The sequence below is a fragment of the Staurois parvus genome, unplaced genomic scaffold, assembly GCF_062004578.1.
Source record: "Staurois parvus isolate SC_StPar_1 unplaced genomic scaffold, SC_StPar_1.0 ptg000849l, whole genome shotgun sequence".
NCBI classification, from domain to species: domain Eukaryota; kingdom Metazoa; phylum Chordata; class Amphibia; order Anura; family Ranidae; genus Staurois; species Staurois parvus.
The window spans coordinates 720214-739568 of NW_028318645.1; the positions used below are offsets into that span (position 1 = coordinate 720214).

At 46.3% G+C, this 19355-nt stretch overlaps 1 protein-coding gene across 1 annotated transcript in view; it reads right to left on the bottom strand.

Moving 5' to 3' along the window:
• The window catches only part of LOC149443560 (uncharacterized), a 74494-nt gene that overhangs the window by 38223 nt on the left and 16916 nt on the right, over positions 1-19355 (bottom strand). Inside the window, exon 2 of the mRNA XM_089655570.1 lies at positions 15259-15540. Coding sequence (XP_089511696.1) covers positions 15259-15540 — 282 coding nt within the window. The remainder of the gene's footprint in view (positions 1-15258; positions 15541-19355) is intronic.

Genomic DNA, 19355 nt, shown 5'->3' on the forward strand with positions numbered 1-19355 from the left:
CCACCCTGGTCCAAATCATTGGTGATATAGTCAAAAAGTCCAATCAGATGTGTCTGCCATGATCTGCCCTCAGTAAAGCCATGCTGCTTTGGATCCAGCAAGTTGTGTGTTTCTAGATGATCAATGATCCTTCCTTTCAGGAGTGATTCCATTAACTTGACTACCACCCATGTTAGACTCACTGGCCTGTTATTGCCGGCTTCTACCTTGCTGCCCTTCTTGTGGATCGGTACAATATTAGCTGTCTGCCAGTCATGGGGAACTTCTCCTGTTTTCTGAGATCTCTGGGATGATCCATCAGGGCCCATTGCTTTATTAATCTTTAACGGAGCCAGTTCATCTGCTGCCTCTGTCTCCGGAAATCCTAAAAAAGATCCATCATTACTGGAACCAATATGATTTCCCAACTTAATTTTGTTAGTATAATTTATTTCTGAGAAGACTGAACAAAAGTCATTGTTTAACCTCTTCCAGTCCGGACACTTTCCCCCCCTTCCAGTCCGGACACTTTCCCCCCCTTCCAGTCTGGACACTTTCCCCCCCTACCAGTCCGGACACTTTCCCCCCCTTCCAGTCCGGACACTTTCCCCCCCTTCCAGTCTGGACACTTTCCCCCCCTACCAGTCCGGACACTTTCCCCCCCTTCCAGTCTGGACACTTTCCCCCCCTACCAGTCCGGACACTTTCCCCCCCTTCCAGTCCGGACACTTTCACCCCCTTCCAGTCCGGACACTTTCACCCCCTTCCAGTCCGGACACTTTCACCCCCTTCCAAGATGGCGACTGGACCAGCCGCATAGCTCAGAATTCCCGCAGAAACCTTGACAATCCGCTGCCATCCAGGTGGCAGTGGACCTGGAGCACCAGCCAGAGGCCAGAGGCCTCCTGCAGAGGAGAGCCGGGTGATTTTGGCCCTCTGCCGTGGCAGCGAATTATCGCGGCCTAGTGTGGCCTGCCGCCGGAATCATCCCCGTCAGCGCCCCCCTCCTGGAACATCGAGCAACCCCCTGGCCTATCGGACCCCCCCACTCGGTCCCAGGGATACGGCCTGTGATATAGGCCTCGAGGCTCTCCCACAATAGCAGGCCATAATGAACTCCCACCCGGCCTGCATGATATCTAACCTCTGCAGCCTTACACCTGGGAGATACAGAAGTGCCCCCTGCAGCCCCCCTGAAGGGCCCTGAAGCCAGTAATCTAAGGAGTCTGCTTAAGTGTCAGCCCCTGTGCCTGCTTATCTCCCCACACAATCTGAGGCCTACACTTGGGCCCCTGGCCTTTCTGAAGATCTTTATACAAGTTTATAATTACTGGGGGGCCAGGCTTGAGCCCAGAGAAGATGGTAGCTTAGTTCCTGGAGCCCTGACACACGGAGGTGGAAATACTTGATACTAACAAGGAGAGACACCGCTGCTATGGGGAAAACGGATAGGAGACCTGCCGCCCCACATTCCAGATCCCCCCACCAGCTAGTCTCATACCCCAGAACACCCTGAGGCCTCCGCTCCTACTTCTCCCCCACATTTGCTTTACAAAGTGCCTCACTCACAGAGCAGGAGTCCAGCCGCAGCACCCGCAGCCTGCCATTCTGAAACCTCCCCTCTCACTATAGGGAATTTGAAAGCGGTAGCATCAGATATTAAAGAGACCCTTTCTGCTGCAATCGCTGAGTTACATATCGACATGCAGGCGGTGGCCCAAAGGCTTGAAGCAGTGGAAGATAAAGTTATCACGCAAGACCTTGCCATCCATGATATGCACAAGCTGGTAGACACGCACACTATGCACCTAAGAGAGCTTGATCGTCACATCGAGGACCTGGACAACAGGGGAAGACGACATAATGTATGGGTACGTGGTGTCCCCTGAAGCAATTGAATCCGGTCACCTCACCCAAATGCTTTTAACCATTTTCAATGATCTTTTGGAAAGACCACAGGAGTCTCCTATTGAGATCGAACGCCTCCATAGTGCTCTTCCTAGAGGTAGAGACACTGACTCCCCCGAGAGATATAATTTGCTGCTTAGTTGACTTCCGACTTAAGGAAGAAATATTGCGTGAAGCACGAGATCAAAACCGTGTGATATATAATGGAGCAGAAATTAAATTATTTCAGGATCTCTCCCATCTTACCTTGCAACATAGAAAGGACTTACGCCCTTTACTGAATCTACTACATTCAAGGGGTATAGCTTATCACTAGAAATTCCCATTTGGCCTCTCAGCAATGCACATGGGGCGATCAGCTCTCCTGAGATTCCCGGAAAATGTTGCACCATTTTGCGAGGCTCTTGATATCCCAATAGTGGAAATACCCAATTGGTCAGGCAAATCCCACCTCCCATCTCAGGAAGAAAAAGACCCAATGGAGGCTCAATCTGCTGGACACCATGGAGGACCATGGCGATGGAGACCATCCCACCGCACCTCATCCTCTCCTGCACGATGATGGCTCAACATTGGGGACAGTCTTCCAGCCTCTCCAGCACATCGCAAGGCACGTCATGAATGACACTTTTTCGTTCCCCACACCCGTGCATTACCGTATCCCTATTCTATGGCTACTCTCACACCTAATCTAATGTTTCAAGTGCTTTTCCTCCAAACCCTGGTTCCATTTCACCTTTAAAGGAAAACCTATCCACCCTGAGACAAGGTGCTAGGGTATGTGTATTGCACTAGACTGTCCTCACTCTCATGTATACTATCTGTTCATTATATGTGTACACTGATTTTGAATGTAGATAGTGAGATTATACTAGCTCTTCCTCTCTGCAGGCTGCATGAAAGCAATGCCAACAGAGCCACGGTTCACAATCTTACCGACTCTGGAGTTTGCTTGATTGGTCAATGATGGCCTATCGCACTATGCTGGTGGCCTCGACTGAGACCGGAGTATCTAGTTACTTGAGATTCAGGGATACAGCCTGCTCATCTCCCTTAACATACACCTGAGTCACTGAATCTCAACGCACTTTGCTATTGGTTTCCTTAGACAGGGAAGCTCATGCGATTGTGATCTTGTGTTTGTAATATTTTGGTTTATTGAGGCCTTCTGACTTGCCCACCAGGAACATTCTACGGTCCATGAGCTATTCCGGAATGAGCCTTATATCTTTGAGTTTATGTTTGATATTGCGGTTCTGTGGTACTATTCTTATGTGTCCATGCCATGCCCAGACACATACCTCGCCCATAATGTTTCCTCACAAGAGTCTTGACTACACATGAGCTCATAGGATCCTTTTCCTGATTATAATGTCCTCCCCCACGTATACGCACGCATCCAGATTTATACATTCACACTTGAGATATTATATGTAATGCACTAATACCCTTCTCCATCCACCCCATTATCCCTTATGCATCACCTCCCCCTCCTCATAGCTTGACTGCCTTCACATTCTTCTCAATATTGGGTATGATTACCCTAGCAACCCAGGTTCCACTTCATCCTCAAACGCTAACCTCCTATCTGCCCTTGGACAAGGTGTTGTATTCTGTCTAAGGCATAGGATTCCACTAAACGTTATGCATACTATTAGCGCTCTTTAAGGTTGTGTTAGTTTTTAACTACTTGTATATATATTATGTTGGACCAAGCTCTCCACTGGCCACAGCCTCATGATGCTTCTTCAGTGTTATCTCACAACTGCGCTCACCCAGAGTTCAACTTACATCCATGGTAGTGGTCTGTTGCACAGCGCAATACGCCTCAGTAGAGGTCAATATTTCTCTTATATCAGGACTATAGAGCCGCAGTTTAGCCAGATGGTGGGCCCTCGGCCTGCATTCCTGAATATTATAGCGTTATGTATTTAATATTTCCATGTTTTCATATAAAGTTAACATCTTCAATCTACATTGACATAGTATAAGGAGACCTTTTCAAACTGTCTTCTTTGACCGCACTACATGACTTATGACCAACTACAGATTGAAAACTAATACTGATATTTACTGCTTACCTTGTGATACTATAGTATTGTAACTGCATAACTACACCATATCCTATTACATAGCCTCACCTCAATGTCTTCCCAAGACAGTACTACATATGACTAGACACACTGGCACCATCCTTCAGAACATAACACCCTCATACTTACTAGTGAACATCTTTAGTTCTGCACACGATTGTCCACATTATATCTAAAACACCTTTGCGTGTATCATCTCCTACGTTTGTCCCCTTGCTACGATTTGAACATCTCTCCTAAAAAAAATTGTCTGACATCCACCTATCTCCGTGTGTCATGGCTTTCTTCTATTGGACTGTATCTTAAACACTTAGGCCCTGATTCACTAAGATGTGAGTCTATCAGCAGAGTCTGACCATTCAGGCAGACTCCGGTCAATCAATCAGTCGTCTGACCAGCGTCTAGCAAGCTCATTAACGAGCGTCTACTGACTACTTTGCTATTAGTAAATGTGGTATCCCGTCTGGCACATTTTTAGGTGCAATACCGGATATGTTAATAAAGCGCGGGCTTTATTAATATTGGCGTTTTTCTGATAGCAAAAGAGAATCCTTAGAATGTAATAAATAGTACACCTGTATTAGAATTTCCTATTTTTTTTAATTTATTTTTTTGCTGTTTCTCCAAAAGGATCAGGAAACTAATGCATTTACTAATGAATGTCATACATTCTGTATTCAAATGTTAAACATTTTCACACTTATATCTCAAATAATTTATATACTTCTAATTTCCCAATATAATTATATATCTTCATTCTCTTTAATCACATAACTATTCTATGGTAAAGACAAGTGCAGCGCTATAAATGCATGTGATCAATAATGAACGCATGTAAAAACCAAAAAGTGCAAATAATTGCAACAATGATGTAAACTGGTAAATGGTGCTAAAATAAGTTCATAGAATCATTCCTGAATAATGGAATGTCCTTCATGTCAGAGTACCAACTCAGAGAGTGCCTATGAATGGCACGTGTGGTCTCTCCATGACGGACAGTAGTGCATGAACTCGTGAAAGGTAAACCACCCTTGGGACTGGTCTACACTCACCAGAACAAAAGTATTAATGTGCATGGGTTATACACATCACACATCTGGGGGTGCAGCGGTATGCTGGCAGCTATGGGTTAGTCATCCAGCTCCATCCATCCATCCATCAGGGTGGGTGCCCAAATGGTCCTGGGGAGGAATTAGCTCAGCCACAGGAGCCAGAAAGGTGTCTCATTTTCTATCAGCTACAGCTCAGATCTCACATTATTATACAATTGCTGATTGTATTTCACCACTAGTCTGATTGAATTCACAATTCCTGGTCAGTCCTGTTCCCTGACCTCTAATAACCTTTAGGGCCAGTTCACACTACATGTGTTTCAGTTGCTTTTTCGGCATACAAACGCACAGAAAGAAGGTTATATGGTTGTCAATGTCATAGTTCACATCAGTGCTTGCATTTTCAGTGCATTGCAGGTGCTGTAAACAAAGTTGACCACACTGCATTGTTTCTGCACAGAACTGTACTGGAACACATTGAAACGTCCTTGAATGTACTAAAACGCACATGTCCCTAACTACATTGAATACAAAGAAAATAGAAAAAAATAAGTGGAAGGGATACAAAAATGCAATGTAAACATGTCCAAAACGCATCCAAAATGTACTGGAACACACTAAACATGCATGCCAAAAGGGCATGAAAAAAACCCATCAGGAACACATCTAGACTGTTTCTATAGTGTGAACCGGCCCTTAGGACTTGTTCACACCATTGGTGGTGCAGAAACGCATGCAAGAACACACATTTTCCAGCACAGCAAAGAAATGCAATGCCCTCTGTAGATGTGCGCAGGTACCATGATGAAAACGTTATTGCACCTACACACGTCTATTAAAAACAGCCCCATTCACAGCCACAAAAACGCATGGCACCACACTACTGTGCGGTTAGGTGTGACACACTTGAAAAATAACATGCCTGCAGTATTGTGGCATGTTTCCACATGTTAAGCAGCTCATTGAATTCAATGGGCTGAGGACAAAAAAAACACAAAATGCCCCATTCACACAGGTTCCTTGGCCTGTACAACACTGTTTATGTGGCTGGAGCCACCTGTTACACTATGGGGACACAGCAGCTGTATGAACACAGGTTGTCATCTGACAGGTGTGAAGGCGTGGGGAAGTGGCCCTGAATGCTCACTGTGTGTGTTCAGGGCTGTACACCTGCAACCATATGCTTGTCAAATTAGGATCTGCAGCATTCACATAGTGTAACATAGGTTGCATGCTAATGGCGACAGCCACAAAAACCAAACACTGATTCCCACTCTACAGGCCACAGCACCCATGTGAATGAGCCCCAAGACCTCAATTACACAACGTTTGATTTATTAACTCAGTACAGGTTTATCATTTGGATTGAACAGGAATTTGTTTGTGATTGTGTCCATGAAGAAAATGTTGTGTATTTTTACCATATATATAATTTGATATTTTCTCTGGTGGTGGGGGCCTGTCAGGTATGCTGTATGGGGCCCCGTGATATCTAACAGTGGCCCTGGGTGTATGCTTGTGTCTGTGCCACCTGTATAGTTAGGAAGAACAATAAGTTCTTCTATGGAGTATCTTGAACCTCTGCTATGTACCTCAATGCATCTAGGGATCGGCCACGTTTTCCTATGAAAAATAACAAAATTGGTTGTAATGTTTCCCCTGAAGCAAGCGTGAACTGACCCCTTCATATTATAAAGCATCCGAATTGGCATTTTCCACAATTATGGAAAGGCCAGATCTGTGTGCCCAGATAGGACCTCCCAGTGGCTATTCTATGGACAAGGTACACCTTCCTGTATGCCTGATCTTTATTGAGCTGCAATAGTCAATACGCTGCAATGGGCAGAAATATTTGGAAACAAACCACATGAGCTCAAGTATCCAAACGTGAATGTTCCTTCATAGCAAACCTCCATGATGTACTGTATGGGCCTGGCCCACTCCAAATGAATGCATTGTTCTGGTAGGTCCTCCTATGACAGACTTTAGCTACTTGTGGAGGACATTGCACTGACTTTTCCTCACATTGCATATTATCTGGCCATCTGAAGTCTCGGGAATACAATCAAGAGGATCTGACACTTTTTTAAGGTAACAAAAAATAGTCTTTAATTGACTCAACATAAAAATAAGCCAACATGGCTAAAACATATCTTGAAAATATGGGGACTCTGATATCCGGCGACAGTCCGTTCACCAACGAGAAGCAATTCTGCACCCCTAAAACCAACATAGAGGAAAGGGATGGTCAAATTGCTGTGCTGCTTCCAAACCACCTCTGGCATGCCAGGGTCTTTATGCAGGTCCTCGATGCCAATTCTTGCCTGGGGCCACAAAATATCCACTGGCCACAAGTGAAGGTGAGTGGAGGACGTGATGGTGGATTTCTACCAGCTTCTTGTTCAAACAATTTTATTAACAATAAACGGGGATGACACAAACAAGGAGACATTGTTAATACATATTAGGCATTGATGTGACAGTAGGATACAATAAAATGAATGAGGGTCAAGGCATTAACGCCTATACATTTCTAACGGAAACCGGTAAATAGAAATCAATGACAGAATGCAAGATGGTATCAGTCAATCATGGTAATGTCTCCCAAGTGCATTAAAGAAATAGGGGGAATTCTGGAGGGGGTCAGACAGGGGCGGAAGGGGGGGAGGAGGGGAAGAAGAACAACAACCATGTCTCCATGAATATTCATCAAGTTCACAACAGTCTCTATGCGCTACGCACGAGGGGTTATGTACCATATCCTTGTCGTACAGTACTGAACTCAAGGGAGAAGCAGTGACTCATCAAAGTTAGACGGAAGGAAATGCTCTACCCAAGGGCTCCATATGCGCAGGAATTTAGGGATCGTGTCAAGAACTGTGGCTTCCACCTTTGCGTGTATCATGGCTTGATTTATTCTGGTTTTGACAGCCGCGACACTAAGAGTAGGGGATTTCCAAGACTTTGCTATAACCTGTTTAGCCGCTGTCGTGACTTGCATAAACAGCTTAAATTGCGAGCTGGAGATGCCAGGGGGGCATTGGTTGAGTAGGGCTGTCGTTGGGTCTGGCTGTATAGTGATAGTGCTAAATGTAGATATCATGGTAAAAATTTCATCCCAAAAGGTTCGGGCTACAGGACAGTCCCACCACATATGGTAATGTGTTCCTGGGTCTGTACAGCCTCTGAAACAGTTGGGCGAGTAATTAGGGGTCAATTTTGCGATTCTTTCTGGGACCAAGTACCAGCGGGTTAAAACTTTATAATTCGTTTCCAATGCTACAACATTCTGCGAAGACGATTTTGTGTTGGCCCAAATGTGGTCCCAATCAGACGGGTCGAATTTCTTACCTAGATCCACTTCCCATTTATGGGTGTATAGAGGGGGGGACGTGGTGGTCGAAGTGGCGAAGAGTGAGTATAAGCAGGAGATAAGCCCACGTCTATGAGGGTCTTTGCAACACGCTCGTTCAAAGAGAGACATGGCATCTGGCCGATTGGTTATTGTAGCGTAGGGGGCATAGAAGTGTTGTAGCTGCAAGTATCTAAATATCTCAGAGGCCGGGAGGCTATGCGTTTCCCGCAGCGAGGCAAAGGATTTAAACTTATTCCTCTGTAGGAAGTGATGCATACGGAGCAAATTAGCAGAGGACCAGGCTTTGAATAAACGGGGTGTCTGCCACGCCGGGGGAAAAACTGGGTTTCGTAGAAACGAGAGCATAGGATTATGTAGTGATTGGAGGAGGTAACGGGTTTTCAATTTATCCCATAAGGATAAAAAATGAGAAGTGATGGGGTTGGTTATAGAGCGGCGGTCTATCGGCCTCAACCAGAGTAGGTTAGCGGTGGATAGGGGATCGCATTCTATTGATTCAAGCGCAACCCATTGAGGGATTTCAAAGGTTGCATGATACTTAGGTAATTGGGCTAAATGCGCTGCTTGATAATATTTGCTGATGTCGGGTAGGCCTAGACCTCCAGCGAGCTTAGGGCGGTATAGGGTGGAGCGGGGTAAACGAGGGCGAGTATTGCCCCATACATAGGAAAAGATGCGACGCTGCAGTGTGCAGAGGTAATGAGGGGGGACTGGGACTGGAAGGACTCTAAACAGATATAGAATTTTTGGGAGGATTGACATCTTGATAACTGCTATTCTGCCTAGCCATGCGAGGGGGAGGGAAGACCATTTGGACATAAGGGCAGAGAGATGGTTTAGCATCGGAAGATAGTTAGCTGCGTAAAGGTCTGATAATCTAGGAGTCAGTTTGATTCCCAAGAAAGGGATATGACACTGTGACCAAGGGAATGGTAAAATCTGTTTCAGATGCGTCAACTCTTTAGGGGGGAGAGAAATGTTAAGTGCTGTAGATTTATTCGGGTTTATTATTAGACCAGAAAGCGCGCCAAACGCCTCGAGAAGTCGGAGTAGGGAGGGTGAAGAAGTCAATGGTGACGTGAGAAAGAGCAAGACGTCATCCGCAAAGAGACATAGCTTATGGTGTGTGCCCCCAATTTTGAGTCCCCTGACATCCGGATTAGCTCTAATTAAGAGGGCTAGGGGCTCTATAGCCAGAGCAAAGAGCAAGGGAGACAGAGGGCAGCCCTGTCTCGTGCCTCTGGAGATCGGGAACTGAGCTGACCTGTGCCCCAGATACCTAATTCTGGCCGAAGGTTCTCGATACAGCGAGAAGATCCAGGTTAAGAAATGTGGGCCTAAACCCCGCCGACGCAAAATATAATCGAGGTATGGCCATGAGACTGTATCAAATGCTTTCCGTATATCTAGGGACAGGAAATATGCGGGAATATTACGGGATCTTGCTAAGTTTGCCAAAAGGGATGCACGTCTGATGTTATCTCCCGCTTGTCTAGTCGGGATAAAGCCCACTTGGTCATTATGAATTAAAGAGCCAATATACAGGTTAAGACGTGAAGAAAGGACTTTTGCTAGCAGTTTGATGTCAATGTTAAGGAGAGAGATTGGCCTATAGTTGGACCACTGCGTGTCATCAGAATTCGGCTTTGGGATCATTGAAATGTTCGCTTGCACTGTTTCATGATTGAAGGTTTGGCCAGATAGTAAAGCGTTAAAAGCATTAGTGAGGATAGGTGTAAGGAGATGAGCAAATTTTTCATAGTAAGTGGCTGAGAAGCCATCTGGCCCTGGGCGTTTACGTAGCTTTAGACTTTTAATAGCGTCTAAGGTTTCAGCTTGGGAGATGGGTCTTTCAAGTGCTGCTAACTGGCACTCTGAGAGTTTCGGGAAAGAAATGGAAGTTAAAAGGGTATCAGCCTGTGTAGGGTCGAAAGGTGTGGAAGAGGAGTAAAGTTGTGACAAGTGTTTATGGAACGTCCGTAGGATGTGTTCCGGGTTGCTAGTGAGGTTGCCAGAGGAGGTGCGTATCCTGATAGGTTTAGTGAGCTGGTCGAGCCTGCGAAGTGAAAGAGCCAGGAATGTGTTGGGTTTATTTGCCCTAGTATAGTATTTGTGCCTAGATCTACGGAGTGAGAGTTCCGCTTGGTCTGTGAGAAAGAGATCTAGGGCTAATCTAGATCGCTCCAGGGTTTCATGATTGGCAGGCGTAGGAGCCGCCTGGAAGGCTTGATGAGAACGATCATAAGTTTGCTCCAGTAGAAGACGTTGTTGCCTTTTGGTTTTATTTAAGAAGGATGCTTTGCTAATGCAAAACCCTCGCAATACCGGCTTGTGTGCTTCCCATAACAGGAGAGGGGAGATATCAGGTGATTGATTGAGAGAGAAGTAGTCTTTAAGGGCTGCTTCTATTTCTAGACAGTGAGCTGGGTTTACAAGCAGGTTATCATTAATGATCCAAGAGGATTCAGCGGGGGATGGAGCCAAAGAGGCCATAGATGTGAACACGGCGCAATGGTCAGACCAGGGAATGGGAATTATTTCAAAGGTCAAAAACCGAGGGGAAGAGGCAGTGGTGACAAAAATATGATCTATCCTAGAGAATGACCGGTGGGGGTGAGAATAGAAGGTGTATTGGCGTTTGGTCGGGTTAAGTTCTCGCCATGAGTCTATCAAAGAATAACGTTGTAGTATGGATTGGAAGGTTTGTTTAGAAGCAGGGATAGGAGATAGTTGAGGAGATTTGTCGAGAAAGGGATATATTACATTGTTAGAATCTCCGCTAACAATTAAAGTTCCGCGTTTATGATGGTCTATAACCGAGAGTATGTGTGAAAGGAATGGTAAAGGATCTTGGTTTGGGGCGTAGTATGCAACAATGGTGACATCTACATCGAGGAGTTGCCCTACTAACAGGAGGTAACGACCTTCTGGGTCTTTGATTTCGGTGCATGGCACGAAAGGTGTTGTTCGATGGAAGGCGATCAGTACCCCCCTTCGTTTGGCTGTGGCAGAGGCCGTGTAGACCTGAGGATATCGAGCACCAAAAAACTTAGGAGTGGAGTTGGAAGTGAAGTGTGTTTCCTGAAGACAGACCACGTGGGCTTTAAGTGTAGCAAAGGTTCGGAAAGCTTTATTACGTTTCTGCGGGATATTGAGGCCCTGAACATTCAGGGTAAGGACATTTAACGAGCCCATGGGGAAAGCGTATAATGGATTGGATAGCATGGCACCACCGCCCAGGGTGAAGCCTGACAATTACTGCGGAGGATAGGATTGTTGCGGAGTATGTTAAGCAAAGTCATGGAGTCATGTTGGAGGGAGGGAAGAGGGGTAGGAGAGAGGTAACAGGAAAGAAAGGGTGTAAGAGGCCATTTAAGGCCTAAAAGGTGGGCTCCCAAGGACACCCTGAGTCAGGGTGGGCTAGGGAGCAGTAGTAGCCCAAGTGTTATTAAATAACCAATAACACAGGGGCTAAGGTGGAGTGTGCAGGTACACGGACCGTAAGGATGACAGCAATGTGATTACCAAATGGTGGCAAGGTCCCGGCAGAAAAAACAGGTATATTAAAAAGAGAAAAACATCCGATAAAATCAGGGAATCCCGGACTCAGACGGCACTAGTGGTGCTAGTGAAACCTCATGGGTGTAGGGGTATGGCATCGCATGCCGTCAAAGCCTAGGCTCCCAGATGTAAACTATTATAAAACCCAGGAGGGGGGGTTGCAGAACAGACCTCATGTTGTGAGGCAACCAGGATTTAACATGTAGAGGGAGAGAGAATACTAACGGTGCTAACTGTAGTGACAATCAAAAGAGTATATCGCATGGTGTGTGCAATAAAAAATAAGGAGGGGAAAAAAAAAGGGATAAACATGGGACAGAGTTCAGTCCATGGTGTCTTGTGAGGTTAGGCCCGGAGACGAAAAACGCCCTCTCTTGTGGAAGTTGGATTGACCGTCAGTTGCACGCGTGGGGAAGGACTTCCGTGGCGAGCTGGATGTGGACCTCCGCTTGGCGCTCTCTGAAGGCGTCGCTGGGGGATGTAGCTGCAGGGTCCGCAGGGTGTCTATAAGGTCCTCAGGCGTCTTGCAGGTGTAATCTCGGGACTGGTGTCGGAATCGCACTGCAAAAGGGAAACCACCTATATTGTACTGCATGTTGTTGAAGTACTTGTAGGTGAGGTTTCATAGCCCTGCCTTTAGCGATGGTTGGGGGGCATAGATCCTGGAATAGTTGGTAGGTATGACCTTGGAACTGTAGAGATTCTGCGTTGCGGGCAGCTTGTAGAAGTTGCTCCTTGGTACGGAAAAAGTGAAGCTTGGCTATAATGTCACGTGGCGGACCGTCGTTGCGTCGTGGTGCTAACGCCCTGTGGACTCTATCCAATTCCAATCTATCGATTGGGATAGCTGGGGCAAGCTCTTGGAACAGAGCTGTTATTGTCGATTGTACATCAACGATCGTTTCCGTAAGGCCCCGGACACGTAGATTTGAGCGCCGTGCTCGGTTTTCAAAGTCCTCTAGCCGTGTCAATAAAGTTGCGTTTTCGTCACGCAGGAGATCAAGGTCATCTGTATGTGTCTGAAGTGAGACGTCAAGACCATCCACCCTCTGTTCTAGGTCCGCAGTGCGCAGTCCCAGTTCACGGATTTCCCTAGATAGTGTGGCAGTGATGCGGTCTGAGGTTTGCTTCAAAGCCTTGTGTAGCATTTTTTCAAAGCGTGATAACAGGTCTAGGGGTGTAAGGTCAGGCATCAGGGCTTGTGTAGGGACAGCTGGTTCAGGGTCAGACTCACCCTCAGACGTGCAGGGATGGCTGGGCTGCGGATCCTGCAGGGCTGCATATGCTCCTGCTGCCTGCTTGCTTCCACGTGCTGGGGCGGTGGCCATCTTTGTGGAGGCCTTTGCCAGGGCCTCCTTAATAGTTTTGGTGGATGGGGGGACCTGGTGCCGGGGTGCCCCTTTGACCATAGTGCCGCTTATATGGGGGGGGCTGTTATTCCAATCTCAGCCCCACTGATCTCTCTCTTCTCTCCCCTGGTTCTGTGTGAGAGGGTAGTGGTGGGCGGGCCTATGGATGGCTCGCTGCAGGGACGGAGTCCTCTGTCGGATTCCTCCGACTCACTGCAGAGAAACCGTCGCTGCCGAGGGCGGATCGGACCCCGGAAGGATCATCACGGGGACCGGGTCCCCTCCTGGTATATTGCGGGCCGGGACCCGCTGCTTCAAGGCGCTGTCACCCGACGGGGAGACGGAGCCTCAGCAGGACATGTCTTTCCCGCCGGCCGTGCATGCGCACTCAACCCACGACATTTCTTAAGAGGGTGAGGCTTCTTGTGAATAGGACACTGATGAGTAGGGTCTTTATCTCTGGCATCCACAATGCCTTGGTCAGTAGGTGAGGTTGTGGAGGGTGAGATGTCTGTCCTGTTAACAGATATTGCTCTACTACAGTCTCTACGTTTAGCTGCTGTGTTATCATACCTTGATGATGATGAGGATGAAGCAGGCAAGTTTGGTTCACTGAAGCTGAAGCTGGGATCGTTTCTCGTCCAGGCTTGATCACTAATGAACCTGCAAAACTATGAGAATGGAGGAAAGGATACGTTATAGTCTCTTTTGTACCTTGAGCCCTGTTGTGCCCATTTCTCTTGCAGGCCGTATGGCAGTTTAGACACCACTGGGTTGACACCATGAGCGGTGTCCAGGAAGCTTAGTCCAGATAGACGTGGGTCTGTCTTTGCCAACTCTAGCTCCATGAGGAGGTCACTTAGATCTTGGAGCTTGCGATAGTCTTTGTTTCCTATTTTTGGGAAGTTTTGCAGTCTCTTGAATAGAGCGCTCTCTATGGCTTCAGAGCTACCATAGGCTTGCTCAAGTCTTGCCCATGCAGCAACAAGACCTGCGTCTGGGTGGTCAACATGTACTGTTCTCAGTCTTTTAACATGATCTGCAGATTCTGGTCCCAGCCACTTGATGAGCAAATCAAGTTCTTCCTTAGTAGTAAGGTTGAGATCAGCAATAGCAGCCTTGAAGGTTGATCTCCAGGCCCTGTAGCTCTCTGGACAGTCGTCAAACCTTGAGAGGCCGGTGTTAATGAGCTCACGGCGAATCATATATCTGGCAAAGTCATTCAAGTCTGATCTCTCACTCTTTGGTGCCAAAGTAACTTGTGAAACCCCTTGGGTGTGAAAGTTCTCTGGTGATGTAGGGTGAGGTTTACCAGGGTAAAATTATGTTGCATGAGCGTTTAACTGTGGTGTAGTCTCTAAGGCTTGTGCTGGCTGTGGCTTGAGCTGCGACTTGTCACTGGAAGTCACCTTGTTGTTGGCAGGAGTTGATGTGGTTTGCTGCATAGATGTACTTGTGTTGTAGATTTGAAGAGGCTTAGGCATATGGAGCTGAGAGGTCTCTGTGTTGAGAGTCAGAACAGTGTTGTTAGTAGGAGGTACAGGAGATGACTCTGTATCTTCGCACATGTTATGCTTTAATACGTATTTACTGGTGCGTTCAACTGGATCTTCCAGTTCTGCTGGGATAAGGCAGTCTGAATTAGTACTTTGTCCCATTGCTTGTTCAAGGACTTTCAGCCTTGCTAGGGAAGCTGCTTCCTCCCCTTCCATCTGCAGAATCTTTATTTGGGAATCTGCCTCTGCTTGTTGAGAAGCCATTTGTGCTTGGAGAGCTTTGCTTTTAGCTTCCATCTCTGCTTGCTGAGCTATCATCTCTGCTTGTTGAGCTATCATCTCTGCTTGTTGAGCTTTGCTTTTAGCTTCCATCTCTGCTTGCTGAGCTATCATCTCTGCTTGTTGAGCTTTGCTTTTAGCTTCCATCTCTGCTTGCTGAGCTACCTTGCGTGCTTCTATCTCTGCTTGTTGCGCTATCATCTCCGCTTCTTGCACTATCTTGCGTGCTTCTATCTCTGCTTGCTGAGCTATCATCTCCGCTTGTTGCGCTATCTTGCGTGCTTCTACCTCTGCTTCTTTTCTGGTAAAAGAGCTTTGCGCCTTTTTTGATTCAGCATCAGCGCGGGCCTCTATTAGCTTATCGCTTAACGTCGAACTTCTGGAGCGAGAGGATCTAGAAGAAAGTGCAATGCGCTTGGTTGAGGTGGATCTGTGAGATCTGGTCTCCTGCAGTTGAGTAATGCGGAGTTTTGCTTTAAACTTAGCATTTTGCACTGCAAGATCCCTTTGTTGGTTTAGTGCATCAGTCCTGGTCAGTTCTGCTGAAGAATCCTCTATATTAGAGTCCTGCAAGAAAGCTGAGTATTTTACAGACAGCCGCTGGTAGCGTTCATACGCAGCAGATAGGCGATTTATAGAGTCTCTTAATTCAGCTGGTTGATCATTAAAGTGTGACAAAACTGACATGCATTGTGAAGTTCGGTCCCAGAGGTCTGACAGATTACTGGAGAACTCATCTCTAGTGGCTTCATAATTTTCCCTGAGTTTCTGTGCCAGTTTTATTGTACGTTTGGGTTTTACGCTCTGTTCGGGAATGTCTGCAGAATCTGCTCCCTGTACGTCTGCTGGTTCAGAGGAATGATGTATCTGCATTGGTTCGGCCATAAAGGAGTGTTCAGAGCCTTGTCTAGACATTTTTTACTGTTCTGCAAAAATTGGTACTGTCTCTTTAAGAAGATGAACAGCAGCTTAGACAGGTGGGGTAACACAGTTCAATGCAGAGAAACAGTTTTCAACATTCACATGAAGTGCAGTAAGCTTGTGTGACCATGTGCTTTGCAAGATGGCGGATGGCACTGAGCTTGATTGCAGATTAGGCACACACATATACACAGCAGGCTGGAGGGATTCTATGCATCTTCTGACTATTCTGACTCAGATTGTTGTGATAGCGATTTATCCCTTGTGAGACCTCTCTGCCTAGCCTGTATAAGCAAATATAATCACTGTGGGCAATCCTTGTCAGATAGCTGAACTCACCAATACTGTGTTCATCCAGAAGTTGCTTTATTCTGTACATGTGACAACAGGATACAGCAGAATGAATGGTTTCCAGTATTATGCGGTCAAAAGATGATACTTTCTGTAGCGTACTATGCAGAATACATGTGTCCCTGTTACATGTGGTCTGTTAGCTGCATCCATGACACAGGAAGTGCTGAACTCAAGAAGAAGGGAGGAGCTTCATATACAAAGGAACTGTGTCATAGATCTCAGGGAGGTAATATGAAAAACAAAGTGTATACCAAATAAGACCACTGGATGGCAGCATTACTAACTATAGAAATGTCCATAGAAAATGGTACAAAAAATAAACTATATGAATCCTCATGTACATTAACATAAATATTAACTGTGTAACAGCATAGTTTTTACTTCTCTGATAACCGTAGCTACAAAACACTGAACTCCAGCTACTGCTGACCAGAAGGGAAAGAGAAGATTTAACAGGTAAACCCTGATCATCGGATCTCATTTTATGATAACAGATCAATGATCTCTTATCAAAGTTGGGACCGTTTCTCCAACCGATTAAACACTCTGGGAATCCCCAGCTATATCTAACGTTCTGCTTTCTCATTTGTTCAAGTAATGGTTCAATATTCTCCTTCTTATAAAAGTTTCCACTGCTAGGTCAGCAAAGATCTGCAAATGTATATCTCCATATTTTATTGCTGCCCTTCCTTTTATCTCCTTCCAAAGCTCCTCTTTATCCCGGTAATAATGTAATTGTACAATCACATCTCTCAAATTTTCTCTGCTACCTTCTTGCCATAATCTTCCGATTCTATATACTTCATCAGTTTTAAGTGGCTCTGTTGCAGGTCTGTCCATTACTATTACAAGCATTTTCCCTGTTGTTTCCATTACATTTTCTCCTTGGGAAGTCTCAGGGAAACCTTGAATCTTCTATCCCTGTTCTCCTGATTTTGCAGTTTATATAGCAGATTTCTCTGTTCTTTTCTCATTTCTGTCATCTGTCTCTATAAATTTATTATGGCTTGGGCATGTTTATCCAATTCTTCCTCCGTCTCTACTACCCTCTTCAATACCTGCCCCAAATCTTTGTGCAGTTTCACCATCTCCTGTTTTATTGACTTTTCTAACCCTTTAAACATTTCTGCAATTTCTGTTTTAGTGGGTAATTGAGAGTTCTTTTTTTGTTCTTCTATGTTCTCCAAATCCGCTGTTTTTCCTATATCTCCTTCCTCTATATCCTGACTAACGTTGGTCATGTCCAGGACAATCTAGAGCATTCTCCAGTGCTGTTCTCCATCTCTGTTCTTCCACTTATTCCTTGGTGTCTCTGGGGTCTGTTTCTCTTGTTGGGGTATATATTTGAATTGAGCTTGTCTGGGAGGCCTTTGGCCCTCCTCCTTTTATCCCTTTATTTTTCATCCTGTTGACATTTTTTTCCCTTTTCTCCTTTCTCTCCCCTCCTATAGACCTCTGTTAGTATCCAGTCCCCTTTTGGGTCCTATTGATTTTAGTTTATCCTCCTTCCCCTTCTTCTTTTTCAGGATCCCCGGGGTTCTGTCCCCTGGGTGCCTCCCCCCCTCAGATTTACTTCACAGTTCCAATCAATTATAATAAGTTATTTCATTTAAATTTTCCTTTTTCATTTCATCTCAGTCACCATCCTGATCTCTTCTTCCTCCACACCAGATGATTCAGTCTTCAGATGGGTCTTCTCCTGAATGAGCGAGATGTCTGCTTCCCTGGCTGTTGGTACAGCTTTCAGGGGGGGCTTCCTCGGTGCCCCTACAGGGGACCCAACAGCTCCAGCCTGATGGTATCAAGGAGGGGGGTGGTAAGGAGAGGGGAGAGAGGTCCGCCACTTCCTGCACTCCTTCACACCGGCCAGCTTCTCCCAGCTCCCAGGACTCCTTTGCAGCGAGTACTGTGACCGCTCGGCATCCACGCTGGATCTCTGCTCTCCTCCTCCTCCAGCCTCAGCCGCGCTCTCACTCTCCATCACCGGCCGGCCAGCCCAACCTGGAAGGGTCCGCACTCCTCGCTCTCCTCCACATAGGACCACTCCTGATCCCAGGAAGGTCACGGCAGCTGCTCCTAGGGGATTTCCTCCTGTGCTCTAGCGGGACATTGGAGAAACCTGGTGCTGGGAGATCTCACATTGATCTGCCGCTTGGTGCCATATTCAGGCTCCTCCTCTGCAAACTAGTTTCCTTCATTTATTGATAAACCCCATAAGACCAATGAAGTGGGTGTAAAGTGGAAGCAGTGGATCTGCAGGGAGCAGCATCTTGAGCACAAAGCACTTTATGTTGTGGATGGATTTGCACACGGTTCAGTTTCCTTCATTTATTGATAAACCCCATAAGACCAATGAAGTGGGTGTAAAGTGGAAGCAGTGGATGTGCAGAGAATAGGATTTGGAGCCCCGAGCTCTTTATCTCTGAATGTCTCCACATATTTGTAGTGTATTTGTGATGATTTCTGTGCACACACAATAGGACAGCGCTGTGACACATAATGCTCTTCTAGATGACAGGGAATCCTTCCCTTTGTTACAGCAGCAGTCCGCTAGAAGGTTTTTGTAGGTTTGGAGTTGTTACACATAGCGCGGGTTTTATCCATTTATAGTGATGACATCATTGCCCAAATCTGGGGGTCACCAGCCATTTCCACCCTTTACTCCCAGCTGGGGGGCTTTGTATCCATATACCAGATGTTCTACAGGACTAAATCTGCAATCAATGTTACTGCAAAATCAAAGGGGCCAAAACCCCTCCCCCGAGCAGTCATATATTTCTGTCCCCCTTGGTGGGAGTGGAGGTGACCCCTCTATAAGGATCTACAGTCCATACACACCCAGCACAAGGCCGGGGTCACACTACCAGATGCTTCTCGGGGCTGCAGTTCCTCTGAGCTCCACAAGGTGGGGATCTCACTTCTACCCAGACAGGAAGTCTCTATGGAAGACAGACAGGAAGTGATGTCAGGTAGAAACAGGAAGTGAT